A 27,498-nucleotide genomic window follows, 5' to 3' on the forward strand; every position below is an offset into this window, starting at 1 on the left:
TTACTGTATTGTATAACTGCTGAAAGGAAAGTTAAAAGTCACCTTTTCTTTCTTTTATATTTCCCTTTAGAAGCTTCCTTCCTTCTTTTTTCTTTCTCCGCTTCCTCTCCCTCCCTATCATTCTTCCTTCCTTTTTCCCCTTCCTTCCCTTCTTCGGAGACTTTTATTCTGGCAAAAGCACAAGGGAGGAGGGGGGGGGAGGAGGCGGAGGAGTGGAAGCCGGACTCTGATGGAAACGAAAGAGAAAGAAATCACAAAAAAACCCTCCCTCCCCCTCCTCTCTCTCTCTCTCTCTCTGAGCTTTCTCTGTGGTTTTGATGGAGGGGAGGAGGGGGCAGGAAGGAACTTGAAGGCCCCCAGGGCCAAACCCCCCCTTCCCTACGTCCCTGAAACACACTACTCTGTATCAATGAATAAATAAATAATTGGACTACCCCACAGTCCAATTTAATGTAAGTCACAGAGTGTATATACTAAATGAGGCCATTCCAAACATCCCTTCCGAAATTTGGTGAAAATTTCTGGAGGAGATCTCCGGCTATTTACATGTGATGTGATGACAGGGAAATTAGACAGAAACTTAATTTTATTTGCAGAATTAGAGCAGAAATTCAGAAAAGGTGATTTTTAAAAAACTCTCTTCATAGAAATCTTTCAAATGGCATATTAGGGTACATTTACACTGTAAAAATAATGCAGTTTGGAACCATTTTAACTGCCACAAAACCTTCAGACTCCTGGGATTTGTGGTTTTATGAGGCACCATCACTCTTTGAAAGAGAAGGCAAAAGATCTTGTAAAACTACAAATCGTAGGATTCCATAGGATGGAACTATGGCACTTGAAGTGGTGTCAAACTGCATTATTTCTACAGTGTAGATGCACACTAAATCTGTATGGATGAAAAAATAAGAATACCCGCAGGTCCCCCCAAAGTAAATTTTGTGCTCAGTATGTACCTGACATTTCAAGTTGGTGAAAATTCAATGGTTTTGCAGGCTCCAAGATCCCCTTTTTTAGTTTTTAAGAATTATAATTGGTGATATTTTTAATTGCTCCCAAATGCTCGCTGGGGCTATGTGGGCAAATTTACCACATTTTGTTCCTCCAGGCCATTTTAGGCCAAGGAAATGCCTGTTGTTCAAGAGAAGATAACTGGGAAATTCCAAGTCACTTTTTGCTACAGAAAAGCAATCTCTCAAGGATATAAAAGGGCCTGGGTGAGGGGGGGGGGGCGGCAAAAACATGGTGCCCTGGGGAGTATGGGGAGCATTTGAATGAAAAAAAGTCATTTGCTTATTCTTGCTTTAAGGGATGTGTCCCATCTTTAATTCAAGAACTTCAGGTGGCAGGTATGCTCTCAGAATGGGTCTCTAGTACCTATTAAATAGTTTAGTTTATTCATGACACAGGTGAAGTGGACAAAATAAAAGCTCCCATAATACGTTTAAAGGCTATGGTCTGCTGTGTTTACTGTCACCAGCTGTGCTCCTCTGTGGTCAGGTACTTTTGCCTGCACTTTCCACCTCTTGGAAAATTCAATATATCCATGTTATCAGAGGGATATAGTGTAATTACTGAGCTATGATTACTGAAGCAAACTGACTTAACTGTAGGTTTTACTTGTCTAAATGTGTTAGAGGCAACAGTGATGGCCACTGTCTCTGAATTTCTTTGTCATTGCTTTATGAGACAAGAATGGGTAATGTGTGGCCTTCTAAATGCTGTTGAACTACAACTCCCATTATTCTTGACAGTTTGCTGTGCTTGTTGGGGCGATTGGCTTTGCAGCTCAACAGCATCTGGAGAGCAACATATTTTCCACCCCATCTCTGTGGAGTGTTCACTTGTCTCAGTCTGGTAGCAAAGATGGGCAAAGGGAAAATGTGAAGACAGACAGTACATTTTTCATTATTCTAGGAAGTCTGCATATTTAAAAGTGCAACCCTGTTTGACATTTTCACATGTATTGATCTGAAGGGGAGCAGAATTTTCCTGACTTATTGATCTGTCAAAGCTATAATACTCTGTCATGCTATACCTTGATCAATATTTTTTCCTTGCAGGGTGGGGCTGTGGCAGGAACTGTTGCTCATATTCTTGATTTAAACTATGGAAAGGTTAGTAGTTTCTCCATAAAAAGAATTCTTACCTAGTGAATGAAGGGTGAAGATTTTGTTTAGTTAAAAAAAAAAAAGCATTGGGTATTCATTTGCTATGTGTTTGTATGTTTAGAAAGCCTTGTTGAATACAGCAGTTAATCAATTGGCCATAGGATGTCACAAAGCTGAAAATGAGAAGAGCAATGCTTTGAAGAATATCCAAAAGGCAATCTACCTTTCCCCAGGTGAGGTGTATTTCTAAATACAGAATAGTCTGAATCCTTAATTATAAACAGGATTTTCTGGCAACTGTCTTTGCTGAATAGCATAATACTATATACTTATTTTGAACAGCATGAAAGTATTATGCATTTATTGTAATGTTTATTTATGACACATAGAATATAAACTTACTAGTTCCCCTTGATAAAGCAAGGGTATTAGAATTTTTTTTGGTTATAAACTCTTCAGTTGAAATTGTTTGCAAAACAAAATGGAGTCACATAATTTTCTCTAATTATGATATGAGAACAGTAGCAGGGAGACATTCTGTGTCTGATGATGCCCCTGTAAACATTTGACTTAGCAACGAAGCTGTTGATTGGAATGCAGCTTCTTAACCATAAATATTTATAAATATTTCAGCTGTCCTTTCCCCAATGTTCTATTCTTTTCTTTTCTTTCTCCTAACATAAACTTTAAGGCTTCTCTGGCAAAGGGCACTGAGCTGGTCTGAAGTACTAATAGCTTTGCAGGCAAATTATACAACACAGAAAGGCACAGAGAAAAGGTTCTGAAGAGTCCTTTCTTGTATGTTAATTCTCAGGAATGAGGCTCAGGGTAATAAAGACCCCTTTCAGATTGATTGCTGTGCATGTATATATGTATTTGAGCTTTTTGCTGCTTATATGGAGAAAGATTATAGAAAAAACATATCCCAACCTCTGTGGATATGATTGAGATGCAGGTGCAAGGTTGGTGACAGCTGGCACTAGGCCCAGGACTTACATGCATGACAGGGGCTGCTAGCTAAATATAGCAAGAGAGGTTATAGCCACTTTCTGGTCTTTCAAGATACCAACATACATTTTATGAGGAGTGGTTCATTTTCTTCATTGTCTGTGGCCACAGAGCACTCCAGGGAACTAAATTCCTAGGCAGGGAAATCAAATGAAAAGCTCTAAAACGTTCCTATTTTGATGGCAAATCTTACAGATTTTTGCTTTTTCAACATGCCAGGTTGAGGCAGGCTAATCTGCTTTTCCACTTTCTTTCTGTTTTGCCTTTCACACATGCTCAGTAAGTGGTTCTGGAGGTAGCTGATTACCACACCTGCTATGCGTAAACACACACAGTTACAGTAGGATCACCTGAAACAGAAACCCATTCTTTCTCAACTGTATTGTATTATTTACTGCAGGCACGCTGCTGCAAGCCAAAACTGAAAGTTTGTCTTTCTCCAGCCCTCCTTCACCATCTTCCCAATGCCAATGCTGCATAATAATAATAATAACAACAACAACAACAACAACAACCACCCCACAAAACCTGCATGGAAAACAAGAAAAGAGGATCTGGGATTCTATAAAAAGAATTTGTAAAATGAAGCTTTTTTTTTTTTTTTTTTTTTTTTTGGTCAGAAACCTTGTTAGCTGAGGTATGCCTACACTGAACAGAAATTTCAGTTTCTGACCTAGAGACTAGGTTTCGGGATGAGTGCATAGAATTAAAACTAACATTTAAACTCAGAGTGATGTTCACATGTGACATTGTGGTTGTTCTTGGGCCATGGTGGTTTTTAATATTATTCCTGATTTCCTGACACATGGATATTAAGGTCCAAAACACACTGTAGAAATAATCCAGTTTGAGGACACTTTTAACTGTCCTGGCCCAATGCTAGGGAATTCTGGGAACTGTAGTTTTATGAGATAATTAGCCTTCTCTGTCAGAGAGCTCTGGTGCCACAAGAAACTGCAGTTCTCAGGATTCCCTAGCACTGAGCCAGGGCAGTTAAAGCTGTCTAAAAGTGGATTATTTTTCCAGTGTGTTTTGGACCTAAGACAGAATGCAGAAAAGCCTATTTGTTAACACTTTGAAATTTCATATGTGTCCTTGTGAGTCCCTTATCAGACTAAGTGAAGCAAACCATTTTTCACTAAGCTTTCAAGCTCTGCATGTAAAAAATTCTTCAAGCACCGTAGTATTTTGTATTTCTGAAGAAATATTTTTGCAATATTATGCTGCTGATAAAGAAACTGGTCTTATAATATGAACTGAAGACATAAGCATTCTGGGAGCCTATATTATTTTATTTCTTAGGTTTTGCATCACTGGGTACATCATCATGGTTAGCTACTCAATCATTCAGTTGGCATAGTTGGAAACTGACAGCTAGCTCATATTTCTTTCAGATGATCCGGCAGCTTGGTCAGTGCTCCTAGCTGCTTGTCATGCCGAAAATACGGTTGTCTGTCTGCATAATACACAACCAAAGAGGACAAACCTGGAAAAAATGATTGTAACCACAATCTCAGCTAAAAGTAAGGGGTAGTTTTGTTTTTGTTTGGTTTTGGTTACAAATTAAGTAATCTGAGGAGCAAACATTTAGAAATTTTATTCCATTCTCATTTGAAACACTGGTGCATTGTGCTCTGTGTTAAGTTACTCTGTCCATTTATTTATTTATACCCTGCCCTTCAGCCCTAAAGGCTCTCAGAGCAGCTTACAATTATTATTTTAATTAGACGATTTCCTTCCCTCAGGCTTACAATCTAAAAATCTTTAAGGGTGAGACTTGGATACACACTAGATATGTTGTGGGTTTGAGCCATTATCACAAGGGGAAAAGACAGCAGTGTTCCATGTGAGAAGGCCTGGTCTACACATGCAGTCGATGAATGCCAGAATGAGCTGTACTGTTATCAAGTTGCATGTGGAATGGACACAATTATGAATGCTTTCCTGTGAGTCTCCCTACCAATATAGAGCTAGCGCAGTAAAGGGCCAGCTAGTCTAGAATCTCTTTTGTTTGGCTACGTTTTGACTTGGAAAAAGGAGCATTTTAAAACTGCATGCACAAATGCAGCATTCCATTTTACCACATCATTCTTCCACATAAAGCCCGAGAAAATGTCAGGGATCATGGCTGCCCAAGGGAAGTAGTTAGTGGCTCCTTCATCCTTTCATTGTATTGAAAATGAGAGGAACCAACAGAAAAATATACATCACCTTGCTTCTAATTATCTTTGCAGTACTGTTTCTAATGGTCACAAAAATATTGAAAAAAATGAAAAAAGGCTGAAATCTAGTTGCTAGTCTTAAGTAGAGTAGACCCATTGAAAGAACTGCTGAATGCTAAGCCAACCCTTTTGTCAATTTCATTTATTTCAGTAGATCTACTCTAGTTGGGACTAGTGTAAAAAGATAAAAGCTGAATTCATTACATACTATTAACTGTGAAGCCAAAATAATTAACAGGTCTGGTGGTCAATAATAGTATATTATCACTCATTTTGCTAGCATTTTGTGATTTCCATTGCAGATCAAAAATGTTATTCAAGACACTATGCTTTATGTGCATTAAGAAATAAAAAAATTATTTTGTGTATACTTGTAGTAAGTCAAGTTTTGCCTTTTCTTTCCCTGTATAAGTTGGGGCAGCAGGAAGCAGAAGCAGCCATGAACTGAAGGATAAAAGGGTTGTTAGATTTAAGAGACTTTTGAGTGGAATGTAAGAGGGCTCCAAAAGCCTATGCTTCCAGCGAACAGCTAAACTTATGAAACCTCTTCATGTACAAAGTCAGTGTTTACTTTTAGTGCAAAAATTACTTGATTATTCGCACACACAATTGCATATGTTTTCTACTGTTAAAGCGTGGAATATGTATATGGATTAGCAAAAGGTCTTGGAAGTAATGCACGTTATTTGTTTTCTAGCTAAAGAAAAGGATCTCCCAGTTTCCCATGTCCAAGCTCTTGAAGAATGGTCTCTTTTCCAAGCTATTACTGGCTTAAATGAAACAGGGAGAACTTCAGAAGCTGAGGCTTTATGCACAAAGGTATAATCATTGTCAGCAATTTCTGTTATAAATGTTGGCAAAGAAAGGGCCACGATATAGGTGGTGCAACTTTTTTGTTAAGAAATTGCAGTGAGCATGTTGCATAAGAGCTGTTTCTCTGCTTGATTTGAAACATGTGACTTCTCTGCATGACAGTGGCTTATGCTAGTAGCTGAGTGCTTGCAATTCAGTTATGTGAGACATATGTGTTGGGGATTATGTACAAACTATGGGCAGTTAGAGTTACTAACTTTTCTGCTTCAGAATTAACATCATCATCCTCATCATTATTGAATGTCAATTTTATGTTTTTATTGTACTTTGTGTCCCTTAGTGCTTGCTACATTGTCAAATTTTACCATACTTATTTATTGTATTGTATTTATTGTATTTTATACCACTTTGTATTTTATGCTATTTGTCAGATTTTACTGCATGGTAAAAATTGACTTCTTTCCTTCTGTGCTGGTCTATGACCATAATAAATGAATGATTGATTGCAGTTCAACTCAGAAGTGAGACTAGCATTCTGGAAGGAGTAGGGACATATTTTTCCATGTTGAGAATTGGAAAAAGCAGCTCAAACAATGATGAGAGTAGATGGTTGGAGAGTAAGTAAAGCCCTCTACAGCAGGTGCAAATGATGAGGGAGGCAGCTCTCACAAAATGTGAACAAAAATGCACTAGGAAGGGACATACACCTCCTGATGTTTGACTGTATTTTACCAAGTTAGTGGTTTTAAGGGGTAAACCACTGCTCCAGGAGTGATGAAATACCACCTGAGAACATTTCCCCCTTTTTTCATTTGTGGGTTCCCAACAGTGTTTGTATGTCAGGGACATGAAACAACAGTTGAGAGCTGCATCCCCCAATTCTTCTTTTGAAGAATTGTTTTGTTGGATTAGGCAGCAGAAGATGAAATAGGGACAAAGATTAAAAGAAAAAGGCCATTTCTAATCTTTGCTTATTTTGTTCTCCCATGTAAATACAAAAATAATATAAAATATAAAATAAAAAAGCTTCTCCTTGCTGGATGAGATTATGAGAATTTTTGTATCCTTTTGCTTATTTTTCACACTTGGGCGGGGGGGGGGGTTCTGCAAAACTACAGTATTTTTGTACGAAATACAGCAGGTTTTTTTTACCATTAAATTCAAGTAATTTGCATGCAAACCTCTTTGTGGAAAAAACTTGCAGTCACTGTTTTTTTTCTCCTCCAGTGTCCCAACTCATTGAGACATGCTTTTTGTAAAATAAGAGAAAATTTGCCAATATTCTTAATAGGCCTGCCTCTTAATAATAATAATAATAATAATAATAATAATAAGTTTTATTTATATACTGCCCAATCACTGGGAATCCGAGCGGTTTACAACAGAGGGGATAATAGACGGTTCCCTGCCCTCAGGCTTACAATCTAAAAGACACGACACAAAAGGAGAAGGGAATGGTGAGGGGGGGAGGGAATCAGGTCCAGTATTCATCTCTCCCTCTGAGGCCTGGACCAAAGCAGATGGACCGGAGGGAGGGCTCTTCTTCTTCAGGCCAGCCCCTGATGGAGCTGGGCCAGCCTATTCTCTCCCTCACAGGCTGAAGGATGACAATTATGAAGAGAGGGGCCTCTTTCTTCAGGCTAGCCCCTGATGGAACTGGGCCAGCCTACTCTCTCTTTAAATAAACAACAGTGATGAGGAGGAGAGGGTGTGGCAGTCAGAGGGAAACACTGGGAGCTAGACAAGAAGGCTTCACAGGCTAAATTTTGCCCCCAAGTCAGAAGGGGCCATCCTTCCTCTAGCATAATGAACAGTTATGTATTGTCTCTCTTGCCTAGCCTATTAGCCATCTTGTGTGAAATGTAAGAATAGGTAAAATGGAAGATAATGATGACAGCAAAGTTTAATAAATAAATACAGTTTAGTAATTAATGAATAATTTCTGACTCATGCAGCTTTTATCCATAAGTGGAATTTATTGAGACATTAGACAGGCACACATTTCATTGTTTTCCTGTAAAGCCTGCTTGGCTCTACAGCTCTTCAACATGGGACTGCAAGCAGTCATCATTACTGATTTGGAAATTACTTATGAAATATTATTATAATAGGGTTTCAGCAAAGAAAGTATTAGCTGACTGACTGACCAGATAATCATTGCATCCTGTTGGCCTTGCCTCCTGCATCTTCTGCGTGGGTGAACCCCTTCTCTGCTTTTTGCTTCTTGAAAACAAAGAATACCTGGTTCTTCTTTGTGGTCTCTGTGCCTCACACAAATGAGTCTTGTGCCTTTGCAGATCCAACTTATGGAATGTCAGTCTGCAAAAACCTTTATTTCAGTTTATTTCTCTTATTCCAATCAAAGTGTCTTTTGCTTCCAGGGATTAAAAACATTTCCTGAGCAACCAACTTTGTACCTGCTTTTAAGACAAGTTCAGTGCAAGCCACTTTTGCGATCTCGTAAAGAGCTTCCTGATACCATCTTGGATGAGCTTCGAAAGGCAGTTATGTCCAACTCCACTTCAGTTACAGCTTGGCATGTAAGTCTAGACATGTTTGTTCATATTTTCTAATCTCTTTATTATATCCAGTCATAGTTTGGCATAGTGCCTCGTGTGAAAACTCATCTTAAAGATAACATGGAAGGAAATTAGATGCATTCAGTGTAACTATGAACCAAAGTGTCTCCCCATCACCAGTTTTTCAAGGCGGCCCTACTGAACGCATATACTGAGCTACACAGACCTTGTAGGATCTTGGGAAATAAGGTAGAGCTGCCTTCTGTGAGCAAAATGAATGTTAGGAATCAATCCTTCCCAGTGGCAGTTGGTGGATTCATTGCCAGTGGGCCGGTGGATCCATGTTTTGGTTGAGACTTAAAGTAAGCTAGCCAAGGTGCTAAACTCCGTATCTCAAACAAGATCTAGCACCTTGACTAGTTCCTTCAAGCCCACTCAGAACCTGAAATGGAATCACTGCCCCACTAGCATGAGATCCTCCAACTACTACAATGATGATGATGATGATGATGATGATTTATTTCTAGCCTGCCCAATCACGAAGAATCCGGGCGGGTTACAACAATAAAATACATCACATTACAATGGAGTTAAAAAATAAATAATATCAAACCCTAGACTTACCGCCCCGCCCCCATTCCCAGTACTAAAACAGAATTAAACAGTAATAGTATAAAAACATTAAAGACTTTTTTTAAAAAGGTAGAAACATAGGCAGGGAAGAACAGACAGATGAGGGGACAAATATCTCTATATCTGGGGAGTGTAACTAAGTTGGAAAGGCCTACCGGAAGAGATGCATCTTCAGTGCTTTCTTAAAAGCTGTCAGAGTGGGAATGTGACGGATCTCCTCTGGCAAGTCGTTCCATAGTTTTGGAGCAGTAGTAGAAAAGGCCCTCTGGGAGACTGATGTTAGCCTAGATCTTTTTGACTGTAGTAGATTTCTTCCCGAGGACTTTAGTGTGCAGGATGGACAGTAGGGAAGAAGGCATTCCCTCAAGTACTCTGGGCCCAAGCCATTTAGGGCTTTACTACTGATTCTCTCTCCACATCCCCCCCCCCCCCAACCACAGCCATATCCTATTCAGCAGACTCCCCCAATTCTCTCTGTAGCATTTTCATGAATGTTGGAGCAGACACTGCAGTTGGAAAGAGCATTCAGGGAAGTTTGATCCTGTCTGCTTTTTTATACATTCCTACAATCAGGATCCAGCTTTGTATCCCTCAGGCTCTCAAAGAGGTGATCATGGCTGACTGAGTTTTTTTGTTTTGATCTTTCAGTAGGAATGTCGGCCTGTAGAGTAGTATACTGGGAAGGGACAATCTAGCGTGTACTCTCTCTCTTTCACTTAGTCATGCATACACACATTGGAACTACTTTTTGCAGGCAAAGCAAATTTTATAATCTGGCCATTTTGTTCCTTCCTTTCTTCCTTCAAGCTCATACCATTAAAATCAATAAAGGTTGACATGGTTACCTGTAGATGAATCAATACAGTCGATAACTTTAATCTTAGATCATCACATTGATATTTGGTAGCTTCTCTGTTTGACCTTGAGAATCAAATTGGTCTTTGTGTTTTCTGTTTGATGCCATTATTTTTCACATAAATGGCTTGATAATTTGCCCAGAAAATATGGCTTTTTGTATTTTATTTATTGCAAGAAAAAGTGTTTTAACACCAGAGACAAGAACTGAAAAGGACAAAAAGAAGTTGAACACCAAGTCATCAGGCAAATTTTGGGGAAGGCTATATAATAAAATGAGAGCTAGTGTGGTGTAGTGGTTTGACTGTTAGACTAGACACTGGGAGACCAGGACATGAATCCCTTCCTAAGCATTGGGTAACATTTTCTCAATATGATGCCCTATGAAGGAGCTGGGTATGTGTAGCCTGGAGAAGAGAAGGTTAAGAGGTGACATGATAGCCAAGTTTAAATATTGGAAGGGATGTCATAGTGAGGATGGAACAAACTTGTTTTCTGCTGCTCCAGAGACTAGGACACAGAGCAATGGATTTAAACTATAAGAAAAGGTATTCTGCCTAAACATTAGGAGGAACGTCCTGACAGCAAAAGCTGTTCGACAGTGGAATATGCTGCCTTAGAGTGGTGTGGAATCTCCTTCTTTGGAGGTTTTTAAACAGGCTGGATAGTCATGTGTTGAGAGAGCTTTGATTATGTATTCCTGCATAGCAGGGAGTTGGACTGGATGGTCCTTGTGGTCTCTCAATTCTAGGATTCTATGACCTTGGGCAAATCACACTCTTGGCTTCAGAGGAATGCAAAGGCAAACTCCTTATTCTGCCAAGAAAACCCTATGATAGTTTCACCTTAGGGTCACCATAAATCAGAAATGACTTGATGGCATACAGCAACAGCAATACAATAAAGTGCTGAAGGAAACATTCTATTGCTCATCATTAATCTTGTTTGACAGTCTTATGTAATACAGCTTTGCTTAATAAATTTGATTTTATTAATTTAAACACATCTAGCATATTGGAAATAATTTTTGCTAGCTTTCTCTTTTGGGTTACCTGTTATTGATCTAACAAACTAAGTGTCACCTAATCAAATGTGCTTACCAACATGATTTAAAAAACAACAACAACTAATTATTCAATATAGCAGACTATTATAGATTTTTGGGTTGGAAACAGCTGTACAAATTTCAGAATTGTCTTACAACATTAAGCATGAGCCATTAGTGCTGCATGGAGCAGTCCTGTTTAGGTTTCCAGACTTTCCATTACATTCCCCTCCATCTTTTGCCTCTTCTCACCCACAGCTGCTACAATTCAGTACCTACAGAGAATGTTCAGTTCTCATTTGGCTGTTTTGGGAGTGTTCCCACTACCTCAGAGGTTTGCTGAGTTCTGCTTCCTAAGACCCTGGGGCTCCCCGAACATTCTGATAACCTTCCTCTTGTATTTACGGATAATGTGGTTTATGACTACATAAACACTGGTACTCATATAACTGAGTTTATTTTTAATGCATAGCATGATATAATACTGGTAAACATACTGTGAACAATACTCCCAGTTCTTTTGTTTGATCATTTGTTTTTTTACCCTATCACCCTTTTCTGTCATAAACAAAATCCAAGTGTCTAAGGGTGATAGACAACATAAGTGAGTAAGGTGGCCAAATGCAACCTGCAGCTACATGTTGCTCATCCCTGCTCCAAAGTAATCTTCTCTGTTCTCTGTTGGTTTTCTTTTAAAAGGAATGCTGAATGCAACTGTGAGACTAGGCAGTACCTATTAAATCACAAAATAAAAACAAAGCTGCAGCTCTGAACAATGGGCTTTATTCCTCTCTTCAGTGGTTAGCACAGGTATACCAATCCCAAGGAATGATGGTTGCTGCAGAGATGTGTTACCGAAAAAGTTTACAGCTGGCATCCCAGCAGGGCAATCAGAGTGGGAAACTCTCTAGCCTACTAAGACTTGCTAAGCTTGCCCTGGAAATCTGCATGGTAAGAGAGCTAAGTTAAGCAATTATTAAATGAGCTGAGCATAGTCACCTGTGTTTAAAATGCAATAGAGTGCCTATCATTTCCCTGTTATGAGTAAAATCAGAGAAAATCTGTGGTTATACTTTTTCTCCATAAAACATGTATGTTAAGTTAATATACATTAATCGCCTTTCATCACAGATGTACTGTAAAAATAATTGCATTGGTGAGCCATCAACACTTCTCAGTGTCACCACTCCTCTGAGGTGTCACTTAGTTGAGTCTGCACCCACTGCACTATCCAGTGATACCACTGCTGTCTCACAAGGTGTTTGGATGTACAATGGCTTCTGCTGAAGATTTTAAATTTCAGTCAGTCTCTTCATATGGGAGGAGGCAGTTTTCAGCTTTCCAACAGTTTTTTTAAAATAGCTACTGTAGTGTTGGCTGCTCCCAGGTACCAAAATTTTCATAAAGCTGTTGCATTGTATAATATTTATAATTTTTCCACATTTATATGTTGATAAAAGGGTAAGCAATCTAACAGTTAAAATCTATAGACTATTACGGTGTACTAATGGAGATAATTTTTAACAATGTTTTTGTTTAAAGGCTAACATTTCAAATGATCGCTGGCCGTTATTGGTTCAGGAAGCCACAACAGAAGCGTTGAAACTTACTTTCTGCCCACTGAGTGTTCTACTACAAGCTCTTCTGCAGTACAACCGCAAAATGGGGTCAAGGTGTGTACTGCTTTGTATGTTATATGAAAGCAATGTATGCTTTTAATCACTATTTGAGTGATTAAGTGAGAATGTATACCCAGTGAAATTGACTTTAAAATCTTATGATTCAGGAAATATTTATATGGCAGACTTAACAACACTGGTAAACAACTTGTAGCATTGTTGATGCTACTAGGCTGCAACTCTCATCAGCACTAAACCAGCATAGTTAGAGGTGATAGCTGATGGGAGCTGTAGTGCAAGAATGTCTGGAAGGCCAGAAGTAATACACCCATTAGTAAGGAAGTGATTCCTGCAACTGGTTGCTTCAGTGAATTTTGCTAAGTTACTGTGTTTAAAACAGACAGGTGGCTTGTCACTTTGGGAATGGAAATCTCTAGAGAAAGAGCAAACATGATCTCTGTCTGTCTATACAGTCCCCTGACAGTAACATTTTTTGAATCCCAATCAAGAAGTTTAACCTAGTAATTACTAAAACTTCTCTGACTTGTAGGCAGTTCACATTTACCCAATAGGTGGCTAGTGGTAACTGTCTTCTTCGTTTTAACAGAGTGATCTAGCATTTCATTCTGATATAACTGTATTTATAATTTCAAATATATTTTGCTTCAGGACACAAACTTTTGTGCTACTTTCCTGTGAGCCTTTCAATTCCGTGTGAGAATTTGGCTATGCAAATGTAGATAGCAGATTTTTGAATGTGTGTTCCTAACTGAGTCTTTTGCAATGGTACCAACTTGGTCTATTTCCTAGTAATTTTCTCATTACATCCTAAAATATCCTGTTATTCTTACATTTTTTTTCCTGTTGTCTTTGTAGAGACACCCGCCGCATGTTAGAAAGAGTGGTATATCAACCTGGGTATCCAGAAACCATAGTATCAGTTGCCCGATGGTATCTCTTAAGACACTTATATGCCAAAGATGATTATGAATTAATAGACGTAAGCAGCTATTGTACAAATGCCCTTTAAAACCTTTTTCTATGGATTAGATAAATTCAAGCGAATTTAGAGATTGTTTTTTGAGATTAGCAAGTGCAGGCTTTATTTTCTTTTCCATTCATTGCATTCATTGTTTGGGAACTTAAGACATATTGACTGTTGGGACATATATTTTGCAGTGACAGTACTGCAGTTATGAAATAGCCTTTCTAGGAGGTCCAGCTGAAATACATGTTTATAGACTTTTTGATATAGTGTTAAAGCTTTTTCTTCACCTATCTGAAGCTCTTGATATAGTGTGAATTATACTGATGACCAACCATGGAATAATGAGACCAGACACAGAAATTTGGGTTTTATAAGGGCCACTTTAATTGACCCATATCCTATTTTAAGTTCATTGAACATGAAAGAAGCAAGAGGGGGGAGAAGACTGATGTGGGCCCAGCTGAAGCCAGGTGTCTACTACCTCCTCAGCCTTTCCACCTGAGCCCCAAGGAGACTCCAACCATTGGGTTGTTCCCTGACCGGCCACTTATTGGAAGGGTACTCCCACCCAAGTTTCAGGATCTAATGGAGAACAGCACACATATAAAGTTACACATGGTTAAAATACATTCTCATTATACAAAGCAAAATTTAAAAACACATTAAAATACCTGTACATGTGCAATATCAAAATAAGTGAGAGCAAAATCCCCTGGTTGGCCTCAAAGGTAGACGTCTTCCCCACTTTCTGAATCCCAGTACCTACAGTATAGAGGCTGTTCCAGAGCCCTACCCTTCACTGAAAGGATGCCAAGGTATACACTGAAGTCTTAAATCCCTCCCCCCCCCCCGACTGCCTGCCAAATGACAGCCTATTTAAAGATGCCACCCCAAGCCATCAAAATCCCTCAGATACAGTATGGAGTAGGCAAAACACACACACAAAAAACAGGTAAAGTGGAGAAAATTCCTACTCAGCTGCACAGCAACCAATAAACTCACACTGCACTGAGGGCAGAAAAGTGGGCTGTGCTCCAAAGATAGAAAGATGCTCAGGAGGGGGCGGCCAGGCCTTATATAGACTACTAACCTGCCCTCATTAAGTGGTGCATTCAGGCACACTGTATTCCACAGAAACTCTCCTCGTCTCTGACCATGGAGGTCATCAAGAGTACCCTAACCTACAGCTTCTGTCACCTCGTTGGTCCAGATAATATCTGGAATATACCTAGGCTATTGATTTTGCTGTTGGGTTTATTTTTGTTCTTTGTTTGTTTGTTTGTTTTGTCTTACTGTTATTGTTTTTTGTAAATGCTTATCCCACCATGGGCTGTTCTGATGCACACCATTTACTGTCCAGCAGAAAAGTGGTTGAGACATTTTTAAAATAATTCAAAATGTATTAGATGCAAGTGACCAGTTCCTTAAAATAGTTAAAATAGGTTTATTCATGCTATGAGAAATACTTGTGAAATTGTAGTATTAATCATTCATTGTTAATCTTTGTGTTGCATCAAAAAGAGGAAAAAGTATCCCCCAGCTTAATTAGAGTAAACTAGAGGATTGCATTTGATTTATTTGAGAAGAGAGGATTGTCTAATATTTGAAGAATGCTCCATAAGAAACGGTTTGTTGCTTACAGATTTGTGCTGCTTCAATAAAGCACCAGCAGTGCTTTGCAAAAGAAATACCTGATCCCATTATTGTTTTCTGGTCCAAAAGAGGATCAATTCATGTCTGAGGCAGGAGTAAGAGTTTGTTTTGCTCCCATTGCATTCTCTTTGACAAAGATTCAGAGCCAGATGGCACACAGAAGCAATCTACTTCTGTAGACCTGGGACTCTCATGATTAAGTGACTGCTTTATCTTTTAAATTGTTAGCAAATAAATGAATAATTTTTATTCCCATACTAATATTAGTAGTATTAATGTACGATTCTCTCTTCCCTCCACAAACGTTTCCCTCTCTCTTCCCATATTTTTCTGCAGGCCCTTGTAGCAAATGCTAAAGCCAATGGAGATGTTCGAGCTTTGGAGCTAGATAAGAAACTTGCAGCAATGGCATCCTAGCATGAATTTTGTTGATGAGGCAGAACAGTCTCCTGAAAGGCATGGCTTCAACCTCCGCAGAGCAATTGTTCCTTAAAGTCAAGCCTTCTGTTCTTTCAAGTGTAATTTCCAAAAATATTTTTAAAAGGATTGTGTTATTAAACTGTCAATTGCAAATTCAGTTGAAGTTCGTTTGATTTGTTTTCAACCCAAGCTTACTTGTTTTTAAGATTCCAGGATATACTCATGGATTTGTGAAGAACAAAGGTAACACATAGTTGGCATCTGCTGTGGTGCAAAGTGGAACATGTTTTGAGTTTTGAAACAAAGTGAGTCATATTCAACCCCACAGCATGTGTTGTTGTTTTGTTACAGTAACCATTTTATTGCCATTTAGAAGTAATCCTTCTACATATTCTCATTCAAAGGTGACTTTGTGGACTTAATCTGTATAGCATGTTGAAACACTTTTACAGAATGTCTACATTTTGTCCTTCAATGCCAGTTTGACAACTCAGAATCCTAAAAACATCACTTAGTTTTTCACATCTAGAAGAAATTAAAAATAGCATTTTCTCTAGCAGCCATGCTGATTATGTGTTTTGAGGAAAGGACAAAGCTTAATAACTTCCTTTTTTGGAATATAGCTCCCAGAATGATCAAGCCAGCATGGCAAGCAGCTGAGGTTTCTTGGAACTTTAGCCCCTAAAAGGAACTTTCCTATGATCTGAAGGAGGATTAACATTTTCTTTTATGCTATTTCTCTCCTTTAAACCTTGCTTTTTGCTGTATCATGTGCATAGCAAAGATAATTAGTACCTGGGAAATAGGGCTTTTAGCAAAAATACAACTGAAGGGGAAACCTTTCCTTTCCTTTCATTGCAGTTTTCTGTTATGTACTGAAATCTTAAAGGTTGCATTGTATTAAATTGAAATTTATTAATAGACCCAATATGGCTGCTAGAGAAACATATATATAAGTTTGCAAAAGGAATTTCCGAACTAATCCTTTATTTGATTGCTTTTCCTCTGGAGAATTACTGTATCATGTATAAGTCTAGAAATTTTAGTCAAAAAATTGACCCCAAAAAACTGAGCTGACTTATCCGCAGGTCAATATACTGTAAGTACTGTACTTTAACTCTTACATAAAAAAGGAACCATCCCCTCTACAATTTCATCTATCCATCCTTTAATGTGAGCACAAACAATTATACCTGCTGGGGTTTTATAGGTTCTTGGATATTGTTTTCCCTTACTTCATCCTTTAGATCAGGGGTAGGCAACCTTTTTGAGCGGGGGCCGGGTTGCTTGTCCTCAGGCGACTGGGGGCCGAAGCTGGGGGGTGGAGCTTCGACCCTCTGGGGGCGGGGCGGCCACATGCCGGGGGTGGAGCTTCCACCCTCCAGGGGTGGGGGCGGCCGCATGCCGGGGGGCGGCAGCTTCCACCCTCGGGGCCAGGCCTCCCCATTTTTGCTGGCCCCTCGGGGCCCTCGCCCGCAGAGACCAGCAAAAAAGCTGGGGGGGGGGGCTGCCAGCGCTGGAGGACCCCCTGGAGGGCCCAGTGAGGCACCAGGCCTCCCAGAGGCCCCCTGCCGTCCTGGAGGCCCTCCTGGAGGGTCCCAGCGATGGCACCCGGGCCCCCAGAGGCCCCCTGCCGCCCTGGGCCCTCTGCAGGGCCCCAGAGACGGCAGCGGGCCCCAAGGGGCCCCCAGCCGCCTGGGAGCCGCCCCCTGAGGGCCCCAGAGTGGCAGCGGGCCCCGCAGAGGCCCCTGCCGCCCTGGGCCCGCCTGGGGGCCCCAGAGACGGCAGCGGGCCCTGCCAGAGGCCCCTGCCGCCCTGGAGCCCTCCTGCAGGGCCCCAGAGACGGCAGCGGCCTCCCAGAGGCCCCCTGCCGCCCTGGGAGCCCTCTGCAGGGCCCCCAGGGCACAGCAGCGGGCCCCGCAGAGGCCCCTGCTGCCTGGGAGCCCGCCTGGGAGGGTCCCAGACGGCAGCGGGCCTCCCAGAGGCCCCCCTGCCGCCTGGAAGCCCTTGGGTTCCCAAGAGGCATGCAGCGGGCTCCTAGGCCCGCCGCCGATGCCGCGGGGCCGCTCTGGGTGCCGCCATTTTGGGCGAAAAAATGGCCGCGCCTATAGCCCAGAGGCCGTATGGGCGCCGCCATTTTTTCGCCCAAAATGGCGCGAAGTCTCGCGCGACTTCAGGAAGGTCGCGCAAGACTTCGCCGCCATTTTTTCGCCCAAAATGGCAGCGCCCAGAGCGGCGAAAAGCCGCGGCGGCAAGAGCAGCCGGGCCTTCGCGGGCCGCATCCGGCCCACGGGCCGGAGGTTGCCGACCCCTGCTTTAGATCTTTTGTTAAGTTTCCCTAGGTTTTACCCTCAACTTATCCACTTGCCATATTGAAATCCATAATTTTGGCCCCAAAACCTGCCCTCAACTTATACATGAGGTTGACTTATAGTTGTATATATGCAGTATATTTTTGAGTGAAATGCATCAACATCCATTTAGTTTAAGTCTTTATTAATTGTGGCTTTCAGCAACTAATTTGCTTATACTACCAAAACCATTATATTCATTAGTTTACATGTCATTTTAATAATAATAATAATAATAATAATAATAATAATATAGTTTATTTATACCTCCTGCCTCACAACCTTAAAAGACACTTAGTACAATTTGCAATCAATACAACAATAAAATACTAACTGAATTTACCAAGAATTCCTATTAGTTCTCTAAAAATTACAATTTTAGCTTTAAGACTGGATAATAATTGCAGTAAACCTAAAAACGTTGGCTTTCTTACTGTCTCCAGAAGTATTCAATATCTTTAGGAGAAATAGTTTTCAAGAAATTCAAGATTCACATTACCAAGTCTCATGTCAATTTTTCAAGCCCTTTGTATATTAAAATGATGTACAGTGTGGTGTTTTGCAACTCTGTGTCTATAAAAATACTTTGAAACGAACCTTGTTATAGTGAATGACTTGGGTGACTGGGGAGATTTTAGCAATATACATTACAGCCTGTGGGTAAAAGCCACTTTCCTTGTTCTTGCATTGTTTACTTCCTAATCATTCCTAAACAAGACTTTTTGTACTCTATTGCACATCATTCCAGTCACCTCTACATGGGAAGGTAAAAATTTAGTAGAGGGAACTGGCAGGATATTCATTTCTTGGACCTCTCAGGTATGCTGGAGGAAACCAGATCTTCTGTTTCTGTTTTTAATGGTTTGCTTCCACATCAGTCCAGAAAGAGCCCAAAGGTGTATTACTATTATTTGCCATCAAGTTGTCCTTGACCAACTTGATGGCTGATCCCACAGATGGGAGACCTCTAAGAGCCCTGGATCTCAACAGCTCAGGTCTTGTAAACTTAGGCCTTTGTCTTCCTTTATTGAGTCAAACCATCTGTGAGACAGTCTTCCTCTTTTCCTGTGGCCTTCCACTTTATTGAGCATTATTATCTTTTCCAGTGAATCATGTCATTTCATGATATAACCAAAGTACAATAGTTACAATTTAAAACTATTTCCATATCATCATTATTTACTCGAGTTTTGTAATTCATCTGTGGCCAAATTTCAGCTTAAGATCACTGTTTTTACCCCAAGATCTGCCAACTAGTTTGATGCAAAAGACAGATACTTAGAATTAAAGAACTCTGGATCCTATTTGAAGAACCACAACTGAAAGAAGCTCATCTTCCTTTACACAAAATACCAGGAGTCCAAGCTACCTTCATTTCAACAATGTAATTCAAGGTGAGTTTTACTTTGTTGCTCTGTTAAGAACTGGGAGCTTCAAATCCTTGCTCGTTTACTCACCAAGGCATCTACCAATAGATCCAAATCTATTTTTCACTCACCCATGGTTTTAGCAGGCTTGTTTTTAGAATACGTGAAATAACAAACCTGGTTCAAGGTTGGATAATTTTAGCATATTACACTAGGTACAGTTACTGGCAGCTGCTGAATTTTATTTTCTCCAAAATGTAAATTATTCCATATCTGAATATGATTCAGTTAGATTTGATACATATCTGCTAAGGATTGCTGCAGTGGTAATATACAATATGTTACTATTCTTATGGAGACACAGGAAAACAAAGTTTAGGATCAAGACTCTAATGTTTTTCAATTTGTTGAATGTGTCCTCAGGAAGGCACAGCCCTGAATGCTTAAAAAATGACATTAATCTTGAAGTTCAGTTATCTTTCGTTGTATCTTCTTCATGTCCTGCTTGAACTTTTCTTCCTCAAGTTTCAGCTTTGTTGATTGTATTTGTTTGAGTGCATTAAGAGAATCACGTATAGATTGAAACCCTGTGAAACAGAAATCATACATAAGTTGATAAACACTTTTCAATACTATGCCTTATCTATTAAAGGCTGGCAGCCCTTCATCTACAAACTGCTGGATTTGAAGTATACTGACTAAATTACATCTCATTCCATAAAAGTACATTTTTAAAGAATCAAGTCTGTTGAAAGATGAGATACCAATGTACATCAGTAGTAATGTGTGTGTGTTTGCGCATGTGCATGCGCCTTCATGTCACCTGTTGACTTATGTTGACCCCATGGATTTCATAGGCAAGAAACACTTAAAGATGGTTTGCCATTGTCTTCCACTGAAATATAGCCTACACCTCAGTCTCCCATCCAAGTATTAACAAGGGCTGAGCACACTTAGCTTCCAAGATCAGATGGGTCTGGTGCTTTGAGGGTGTCTAGGTCTGTTACCATCATGTAAATTCTTTGAATGGAAGAATTCAATTTGGTACTTTCATAAAAATAGGAATATCATTCTACAGTTCAAAGCAAAATGAATAATACATTTCTATTGTTACTGTACCTATAGATTTTTTTTAAACATATGTTCTGCTTCTTTAATAGTGGCATCACAATCACTGCAAATTCTTTAGATCTCACTGAAACCATTCCACTAAAGTATAATAATATGTAGCATTTTTACTATTCCTGAAGTGGGTCACCGCTACTGCAGTCCCAAACTGGTGCTGCCAGGAGTCAGATTTAATCCTCTTTTTGATGAGGATGGTGATGATGATAATACAATTTATTTATATTCCACTTTTTCGCAAGGAATCAAAGCGGATTACAACAATATAAAGAGAAAATATGGTACAGTTAAAATTACTATCGAAAAACAACCCCATATCCCAAACCCTTCCCCCAATCATAAGTCAAGTTCATAAAAAGAGATTAAATGATAAACTGAGTTAAAACAATCCAAGTGAGTTCCCTAAAATTTGGGGTAGAGTTGGGCGGGAAGATTTCTTCTTCTGGGAGGGAGGAACAGGGGCCAATGGTAGCACTAGGGGAGGCTAATCTCGAAGGGCTAATCTGGAAAGGCCTGCCAGAAAAGATCCATCTTAATGGCCTTTTAAAAGGCTTCCAAGGTGGTAATATGATGGTTCTTGTCCAGCATGCCGTTCCAGAGCCTAGACGTCTGGTCTTCTTAGAATGCATCATGTTCTTCCCAGAGGACTGAAGGATTGTGTGGAAGAAGGCGCTCCTGCAACTAGTCAGCACCCAGGCCATGTAGGGATTTAAAGGTCATAACCAACACATTACCTTGCCCCAAAACTAATAGGCAGCCAGTGGAGAGTTTTTAAAACAGGTGTAATGTGGGCAATTCTAACTGTGCCCAAGACCAACCTGGCTGCCATATTTTGTACCACTTGAAGTTTCTGAATTTGGTACGAGCATAGTCCCATGTAGAGCGCATAGCAGAAGTCAAGCTGAGAGGTTGCCAGCGCATGTACTACTGTTTCAAGGTCTCCTGACTCCAGGAAGGGGTGCAGCTGGCATATCAACCCAAGCTGATAACAAGTGCTCCTGACTGTGATGTCCACCTGAGCAGTCACTTAGTGCGACGAATCAAGGAGCAGCCCTAGACTGCAGGCGGAGTCCTTTGGGGGAAGTGTGACCCCATCCAGAACTGGCTGACAAAACTCCATTCCCAGATTAGGGGTTCCTATGACAAGTACCTCCGTCTTACCTGGATTCAGCTTGAGTTCGTTTTCCCTCATCCAGTCCCTGGACTGGATTGTGGCAACAGAATGGTTTCCAGCTGCTTTGGGGATGTGCATCATTTGAATGCCACACCTGCAAAGCAGCAGGAAGCCACCTTATTGGCTCGTGTGTTTCAGACCTGGGAAACCATTGCCAGTCTAGTCCTGGCCAGTTGAAGCAAACATTTCCCAGAGGACCTGAGTGTATAGGGCAGATTATATTGGGGGGGGGGAGGCAATTCTGTAGGTAACCTGGACGCAAACCATATAGGGCTTTAAAGGTAATAACCAACACTTTGTATTTTGCCAGGAAACTAATTGGCACCCAGTGGAGTGATCTTAAGATTGGTGTGATGTGATCACTCCTGGATGTATCTGTAATCAATCTAACTGCCATATTCAGATGTGTCTTATTTTAAAATTAAAAGTATACTCTGCCTTTCCACAATATACACTCTGAAGACAGTTGGTAATACAACAATTGAAGCAACTACAAAAGAGCTAGGACTGCAACCAGGAGCTTTGTTTTGTATTTGTTGCTTTTCCTTTCTTAACTGGCAGTGTATTCATCTGGAAAAGGTCTGAAGAGATTATTGCCAAAACAAACTGCTCCACAACTAGATGATATACATTTGAGGGCCATATAAAAAAATTAATAATAATACAAATTTTATTTATATTATGGCTCTCTGTCCGAGACAACCAGGGCAATTTACAAGTTAAACAGTACAATCCCAAATCCCAATATCCCCCCATAAAATAACAATTAAACAATTCACAATCTAAAACATACTTTAAAATAAAGAGACAGTGGCTATAGCAGATACATAAGATTTTGTTGTTCCTTCCTGGATTTCCAGGTAAGTTAACACCTAATCATATGTGACTGGTTCAATTAGTCTACTCTAGTTGGAAATAATACTTGGATTTAGACTATCCAAAAGTTTCTGAACAGTATGGATAATCCTGGAGCTAAGTGCTATGGAAAAGACAAGTCTGGTAATTGCAACTGGATTTGACTTTACTCCTCCTTTGTCTCAATTTTAGAATGATAAGAAAATTGTTGGTTGACTCACCAAAACAAAATTTGTTATTTCTGACAAAACCATCTTTCATCAAATCATGAATGGACTACAAATATAATGATTTTAATTTTCTTCCTGATCAAATTTTGTAAGCATATCTAGAGCATGAAGGAGGTAGTTTCTTTCTTAAAATGTATTTATTTTTAAAAGAAATGCCTCACCTGATCTATATTCATTCTTGATTTCTTCCAGCTCTTCCCACATCAGTTTTTCAAATCTAGTGATCCTTGCATGGAGTTTATTATGATCATTTTTAAATTGGCTCAGCTCTGTGTCAAATTGCTCTCTTTTATCTGTATTTTCTATCCTTTTTGAGATGAAATAAAAACCATCTTCCATTTTCTTTTCCATGGTTTCCTTTTGAAAGATGCATTATAAGATATCAGTATAATTACAAAATAAGAACATTGTACCATTTCCAACAAAAATGGCTTTGAAGCATGAATTAAATTACTTGTCATTCCTATTACATTCTTTGCTGTATAGACATAACAAGAAAATGTCTAGCTTTTTTTATTTTTTAAATCCTCATGGAATAACTTGTTTTAGGTGCTGTCTGATTTTATCCAAGAGAGATTTTTTTTGATACCATTCCATTATTGTACTTTACAAATAGATATTTAATTTACCAAATTAAACAGAAATGTCTAATGTTCATGTAGCAGTTCATTTAATTTGAGATGAGAACCCATCTGTCATAATGGTTGGACTAGCAGCCAAGTTACAAATGTTCTCATCCCCACTTAGTAATGAAACTCATTATAGTGACTTTGAGCTAGTCACAGTCTCCCAGCTTAATCTCTTTCCTTTTCCTATGTGGATAAAACTGGTGGGGATCACAATGGTACTTTGATCTTGGTGGACAAGAAGCACGTTTATATAAATAAAATATACCCAGTGGGGATCTTTAGGGACACCAATGTTGAAATCAGGAGACACACACTGACAACTCTTCACACCTAGCAAACACGGTCAATATATATCTAGATGCCTTTGAAGAACGAATTCAAATAAAACCGTGAACAGAGTATGTAACTTCTGTAGCAATGGTTTGAGTATTGGACTACGACTCTGGAGATCTTGAATCCCATTTTTTGGAGAAAAGCGGGATATAAATCAAATAAATAAAAGTAAATTCCCTGCTCAGCAATGGAGATTCACTGTGTGACCTTGGGTGAGTCACACTCTCTCAGCTTCAGAGGAAGGCAAAGGCGACCCACCCCCCAAAGAAATCTTACTAAGAAAATCCATTATAGGGCCACATTAGGACTGCCATAAGTCATAAACAACTTGGAGGCACAGAACAAAACCCATGGTGGGCTTTTATCCGCTAATGTTTAGATTCCTTTCAGAGGTCATCTTAATGGGAAGTTCTAGCCACCATCTTATGGTTCTGGGTTCACATCATCTCATGGATTCAGAATTAGTCACAACTGTATGAATGTTCATCCTATGCTTCTTGTTATTGCAACAGAGTGAGGTGAGTGAAGAACATTCTTACCCTATTACAGGGAGATTTTTGTGTAAAAGAAAAATATTTCTTAATAGGGATAGATAGATGACAGAGCCAGGAGTAGGACTAACACAAGAGAAACGTGTTGCAAAATACATAAAGCAATCCCTAGGTTTGTGTAGAAAGCCTGTAAACAACTTAATCTTTGTGAAATATTCATTTCACTTTCAGCACATTTGACATCCACCACATTTATTGTGATTAAGTATTGCTGACAGGAGCCTTACATAAATAACAGCAGCCTGTAAGTTGTAAGCTCATCAGAAAGCTTGACCAAATTACCAAAGCCACAGAAAGTCACCAGAATATAATGCATTTCTCAAAAAGACCTTAGTAAGATTCAAACATTTTAACAGACTACCTGGAGATTTCCAGTGCTCTTTCTAAAATACAATGAGCACAATGCACAGTGTACAAAATAAGGTGAGGAAGAGGAGTAGAAGATGGAATGAGAAATATATTGACATCAATGTAAATAATTTTTTTAGAAAACCAGCCTCAGGTTAGGGAAATGGGAGATAAAACAGTTTTTGTATGACACATAAAGTATTTCTTTTAAAAAGGAAGCATGCATGTTTCTGTCTACTAGTATAATCTGAGTTGTGGAAAGTAGGTTGTGAACCTTTATCACAGTAAGCGAAGGCAATGCACTGTGGCTGAGGAACTTAGCAAAAAATGTCTGTCCTAAAAAAGTGTCCCTGTTAATAAGGGTCAATAGCACTGAGTACTTGTGTGGGGCTATTGACAAAGGATAGCATCTATTTATGTAGTTCTTCACATTTTCTAAGAAAACAGTATTGTTGTCAACCCCCCCCACCCACCCCCAATTTCACATTCAGGGAGGAAGGAATCAGTGAAGGCTTTCAGAGTGGAGGGTACACTTTTAATATCCCCATATTCCCAGAAAACATGTAACCAATTTCTCTTCAAGAAGTTATTTCCCTCCCTCAACCAATCTATTTCTCTAGAGGAGACATTTTTAGACTTAAAGGGTATTTGGAAATAATAATGTAAATGCATTCTCTCTCCTTTGCAGAGTCTTCCCCAAATCTTTCTTCTCTTTCTGCTTGATTTGGCATGGTTTGCAAAGTTATGGAAGCCTTTGACCCCAAATTAAAATATTTTAAATTGCAGCAATCATGTTCCTATCCAGACAAAGTTAAAGGTCAAAGTTTAATACTCCTTACTTTGAAAATATGCTAACAACCTGAAGACTTACATTCAGGGGTCTATGACTCCAGTACTCCCCAATTACTGAGGTAATCAGAGAGGAAGAGAAGCAGCTAGCAGACACCAGTACGTCGTGCCTGGATCCAGCTTAGAGACTCCCAGCCACTAGTTAGACTGAGAATCTTCTATAGTCTTTATTTTTTCTAAGTCTTCAGGTTGTTAGCATATTTTCAAAGTAAGGAGTATAGGTAAATGTGAGGTAAATGTCATCATAATAGTGTGTGTTATTTTAAATTATTGGGTCTATCATAACATTAAAAAAGAGCTACAGTTCATTTGGCGACCACACAAATTTGGACAAGGAAGGCATTGTTTGGATTTCCAGAAAGAAAGCACGATGATTCAGGTACAAACAACCTGCAAGAACGTGACAGTACCCTCATTTGATTTCCCTCTCTATGTGAGGAATTTAATTCAGATAAATGTTGGAAACCTTGATTTTGGAACAGGGATTTCCTACAGCTAAACACTCTACTTAAGTACTTGTATGGAGCCAAGAGTTCTGTTGCCAAGAACTTGGACTGTAATTTTGAATGCAGTTCTTTGAAAAGTGGGCACACTGCCATCTGTAGGAGATTTATTTAAGAGAAAGCATCCGGTTTTACCAGTCATTGAAGGAAGAACATCCATAGCAGAAGATAAGAGAACTTAAAATCCATGTGTTATTAGAATTCCTTGTTTAATTGAAGTATTGTTTTAACATTTCTTGTTGACAGCTGTATCTTAACCACAAAAGGTAGGACACAATATTATTCTGCTATCAGAACTGAGTCTGTCAGCAGAACCAAGAGGAGAGTGATTGCCTTTCTTTTTCTTTTTCTTTTTATCAACTTGTGCATCCAGATGATGAGGAAAACCTCCAGAGCAAGGTTTCAGGTTTTCGGATGGGAAGGAAAGAAAATCCTGCTGCACTAGCAAACATCAGTTAGCACAATGCATGATTTGGGCCAAGAACTAAATTGTTGCAAAGATCATGGAGTTTCAATCTATGCTAATCAAATCAGACCACCTTTTATTGTTCTACATCTCCTTTGTATATGTATTCTTTCTTCTCAAGTCATCCTACAAGACTCAGCTTCCAGATTTTTCTTTGCCCGAATGTTATTCCTTCTCTGCAACCTCACTGTTTAAGGGAACACTATTATGCTTTGTCTGCTCGCTGAAAGTACAATTGGCCCTTTGTATCCATGGACTCTGCATCCATGGATTCAACCATGCACAACTTCAAAATATTTCAATAAGCAAACTTAACATGCCATTTTATATAAAGGACACCATCACTCTATATAATGGGACTTGACCACGCACGGATTTTGGTATGCATGAAAGGTCTTGGAACCATACTCCAGCAGATACCAAGAACCCACTTTATTAAGATTTCAGCTTATACTTCTTGCTGAAAAGCTTTGCTTTACTACAATAATTATTTAAACAAGGGGTGAATTTTGGCAGGCCTTTCTAGATCTATCAGAGTTTGCATGGGACTTAAAAGTTATAAGCATTCTTACCAGTCTGTCTTTCATTGTGCCAAGAATCTGATTTATGAAGTAGGTTTGCTCTTGTTCATATCTCCTCACTTCATTTTCTATCCACTTCTGTTGATTTTGAATTCGATCCTTAAAGTCATTTAGAACACCATTTATCCTAATATTTAAAGAGAATTACCTTTATTACAATTAGTGAACACAATAGCAAACCTCCTCTGAACAAATCTTGCCAAGAAAACCCCATGATAGGTTCGCCTTAGGGTTGCCATAAGGAGGA

General features: G+C 39.5%; 2 protein-coding genes across 9 annotated transcripts in view; one reads left to right on the forward strand and one right to left on the reverse strand.

Annotated features, from left to right (window-relative positions):
• The window catches only part of TTC37 (tetratricopeptide repeat domain 37), a 64,718-nt gene extending 47,808 nt beyond the window's left edge, over positions 1 to 16,910 (forward strand). For 7 of the 8 annotated variants that reach the window (XM_042449411.1, XM_042449412.1, XM_042449413.1 and 4 more), the window contains 9 exons: positions 2,067 to 2,120; positions 2,236 to 2,347; positions 4,517 to 4,645; positions 6,042 to 6,163; positions 8,539 to 8,697; positions 12,008 to 12,160; positions 12,752 to 12,882; positions 13,705 to 13,828; positions 15,806 to 16,910. In XM_042449411.1, coding sequence (XP_042305345.1) covers positions 2,067 to 2,120; positions 2,236 to 2,347; positions 4,517 to 4,645; positions 6,042 to 6,163; positions 8,539 to 8,697; positions 12,008 to 12,160; positions 12,752 to 12,882; positions 13,705 to 13,828; positions 15,806 to 15,886 — 1,065 coding nt within the window. In that variant the 3' untranslated portion in view covers positions 15,887 to 16,910. Of the gene's footprint in view, positions 1 to 2,066; positions 2,121 to 2,235; positions 2,348 to 4,516; positions 4,646 to 6,041; positions 6,164 to 8,538; positions 8,698 to 11,908; positions 12,161 to 12,751; positions 12,883 to 13,704; positions 13,829 to 15,805 lie in introns of those variants that run through there. The other variant, XM_042449418.1, reaches the window with a different exon arrangement.
• A 1,429-nt stretch (positions 16,911 to 18,339) lies between these two features.
• The window catches only part of FAM81B (family with sequence similarity 81 member B), a 35,898-nt gene continuing 26,739 nt past the window's right edge, over positions 18,340 to 27,498 (reverse strand). Inside the window, exons 8-10 of the mRNA XM_042452377.1 lie at positions 27,243 to 27,378; positions 23,153 to 23,348; positions 18,340 to 20,194 (exon numbers count right to left, since the gene is read on the reverse strand). Coding sequence (XP_042308311.1) covers positions 20,064 to 20,194; positions 23,153 to 23,348; positions 27,243 to 27,378 — 463 coding nt within the window. The 3' untranslated portion in view covers positions 18,340 to 20,063. The remainder of the gene's footprint in view (positions 20,195 to 23,152; positions 23,349 to 27,242; positions 27,379 to 27,498) is intronic.

The sequence above is a fragment of the Sceloporus undulatus genome, chromosome 2, assembly GCF_019175285.1.
Source record: "Sceloporus undulatus isolate JIND9_A2432 ecotype Alabama chromosome 2, SceUnd_v1.1, whole genome shotgun sequence".
NCBI lineage: Eukaryota > Metazoa > Chordata > Lepidosauria > Squamata > Phrynosomatidae > Sceloporus > Sceloporus undulatus.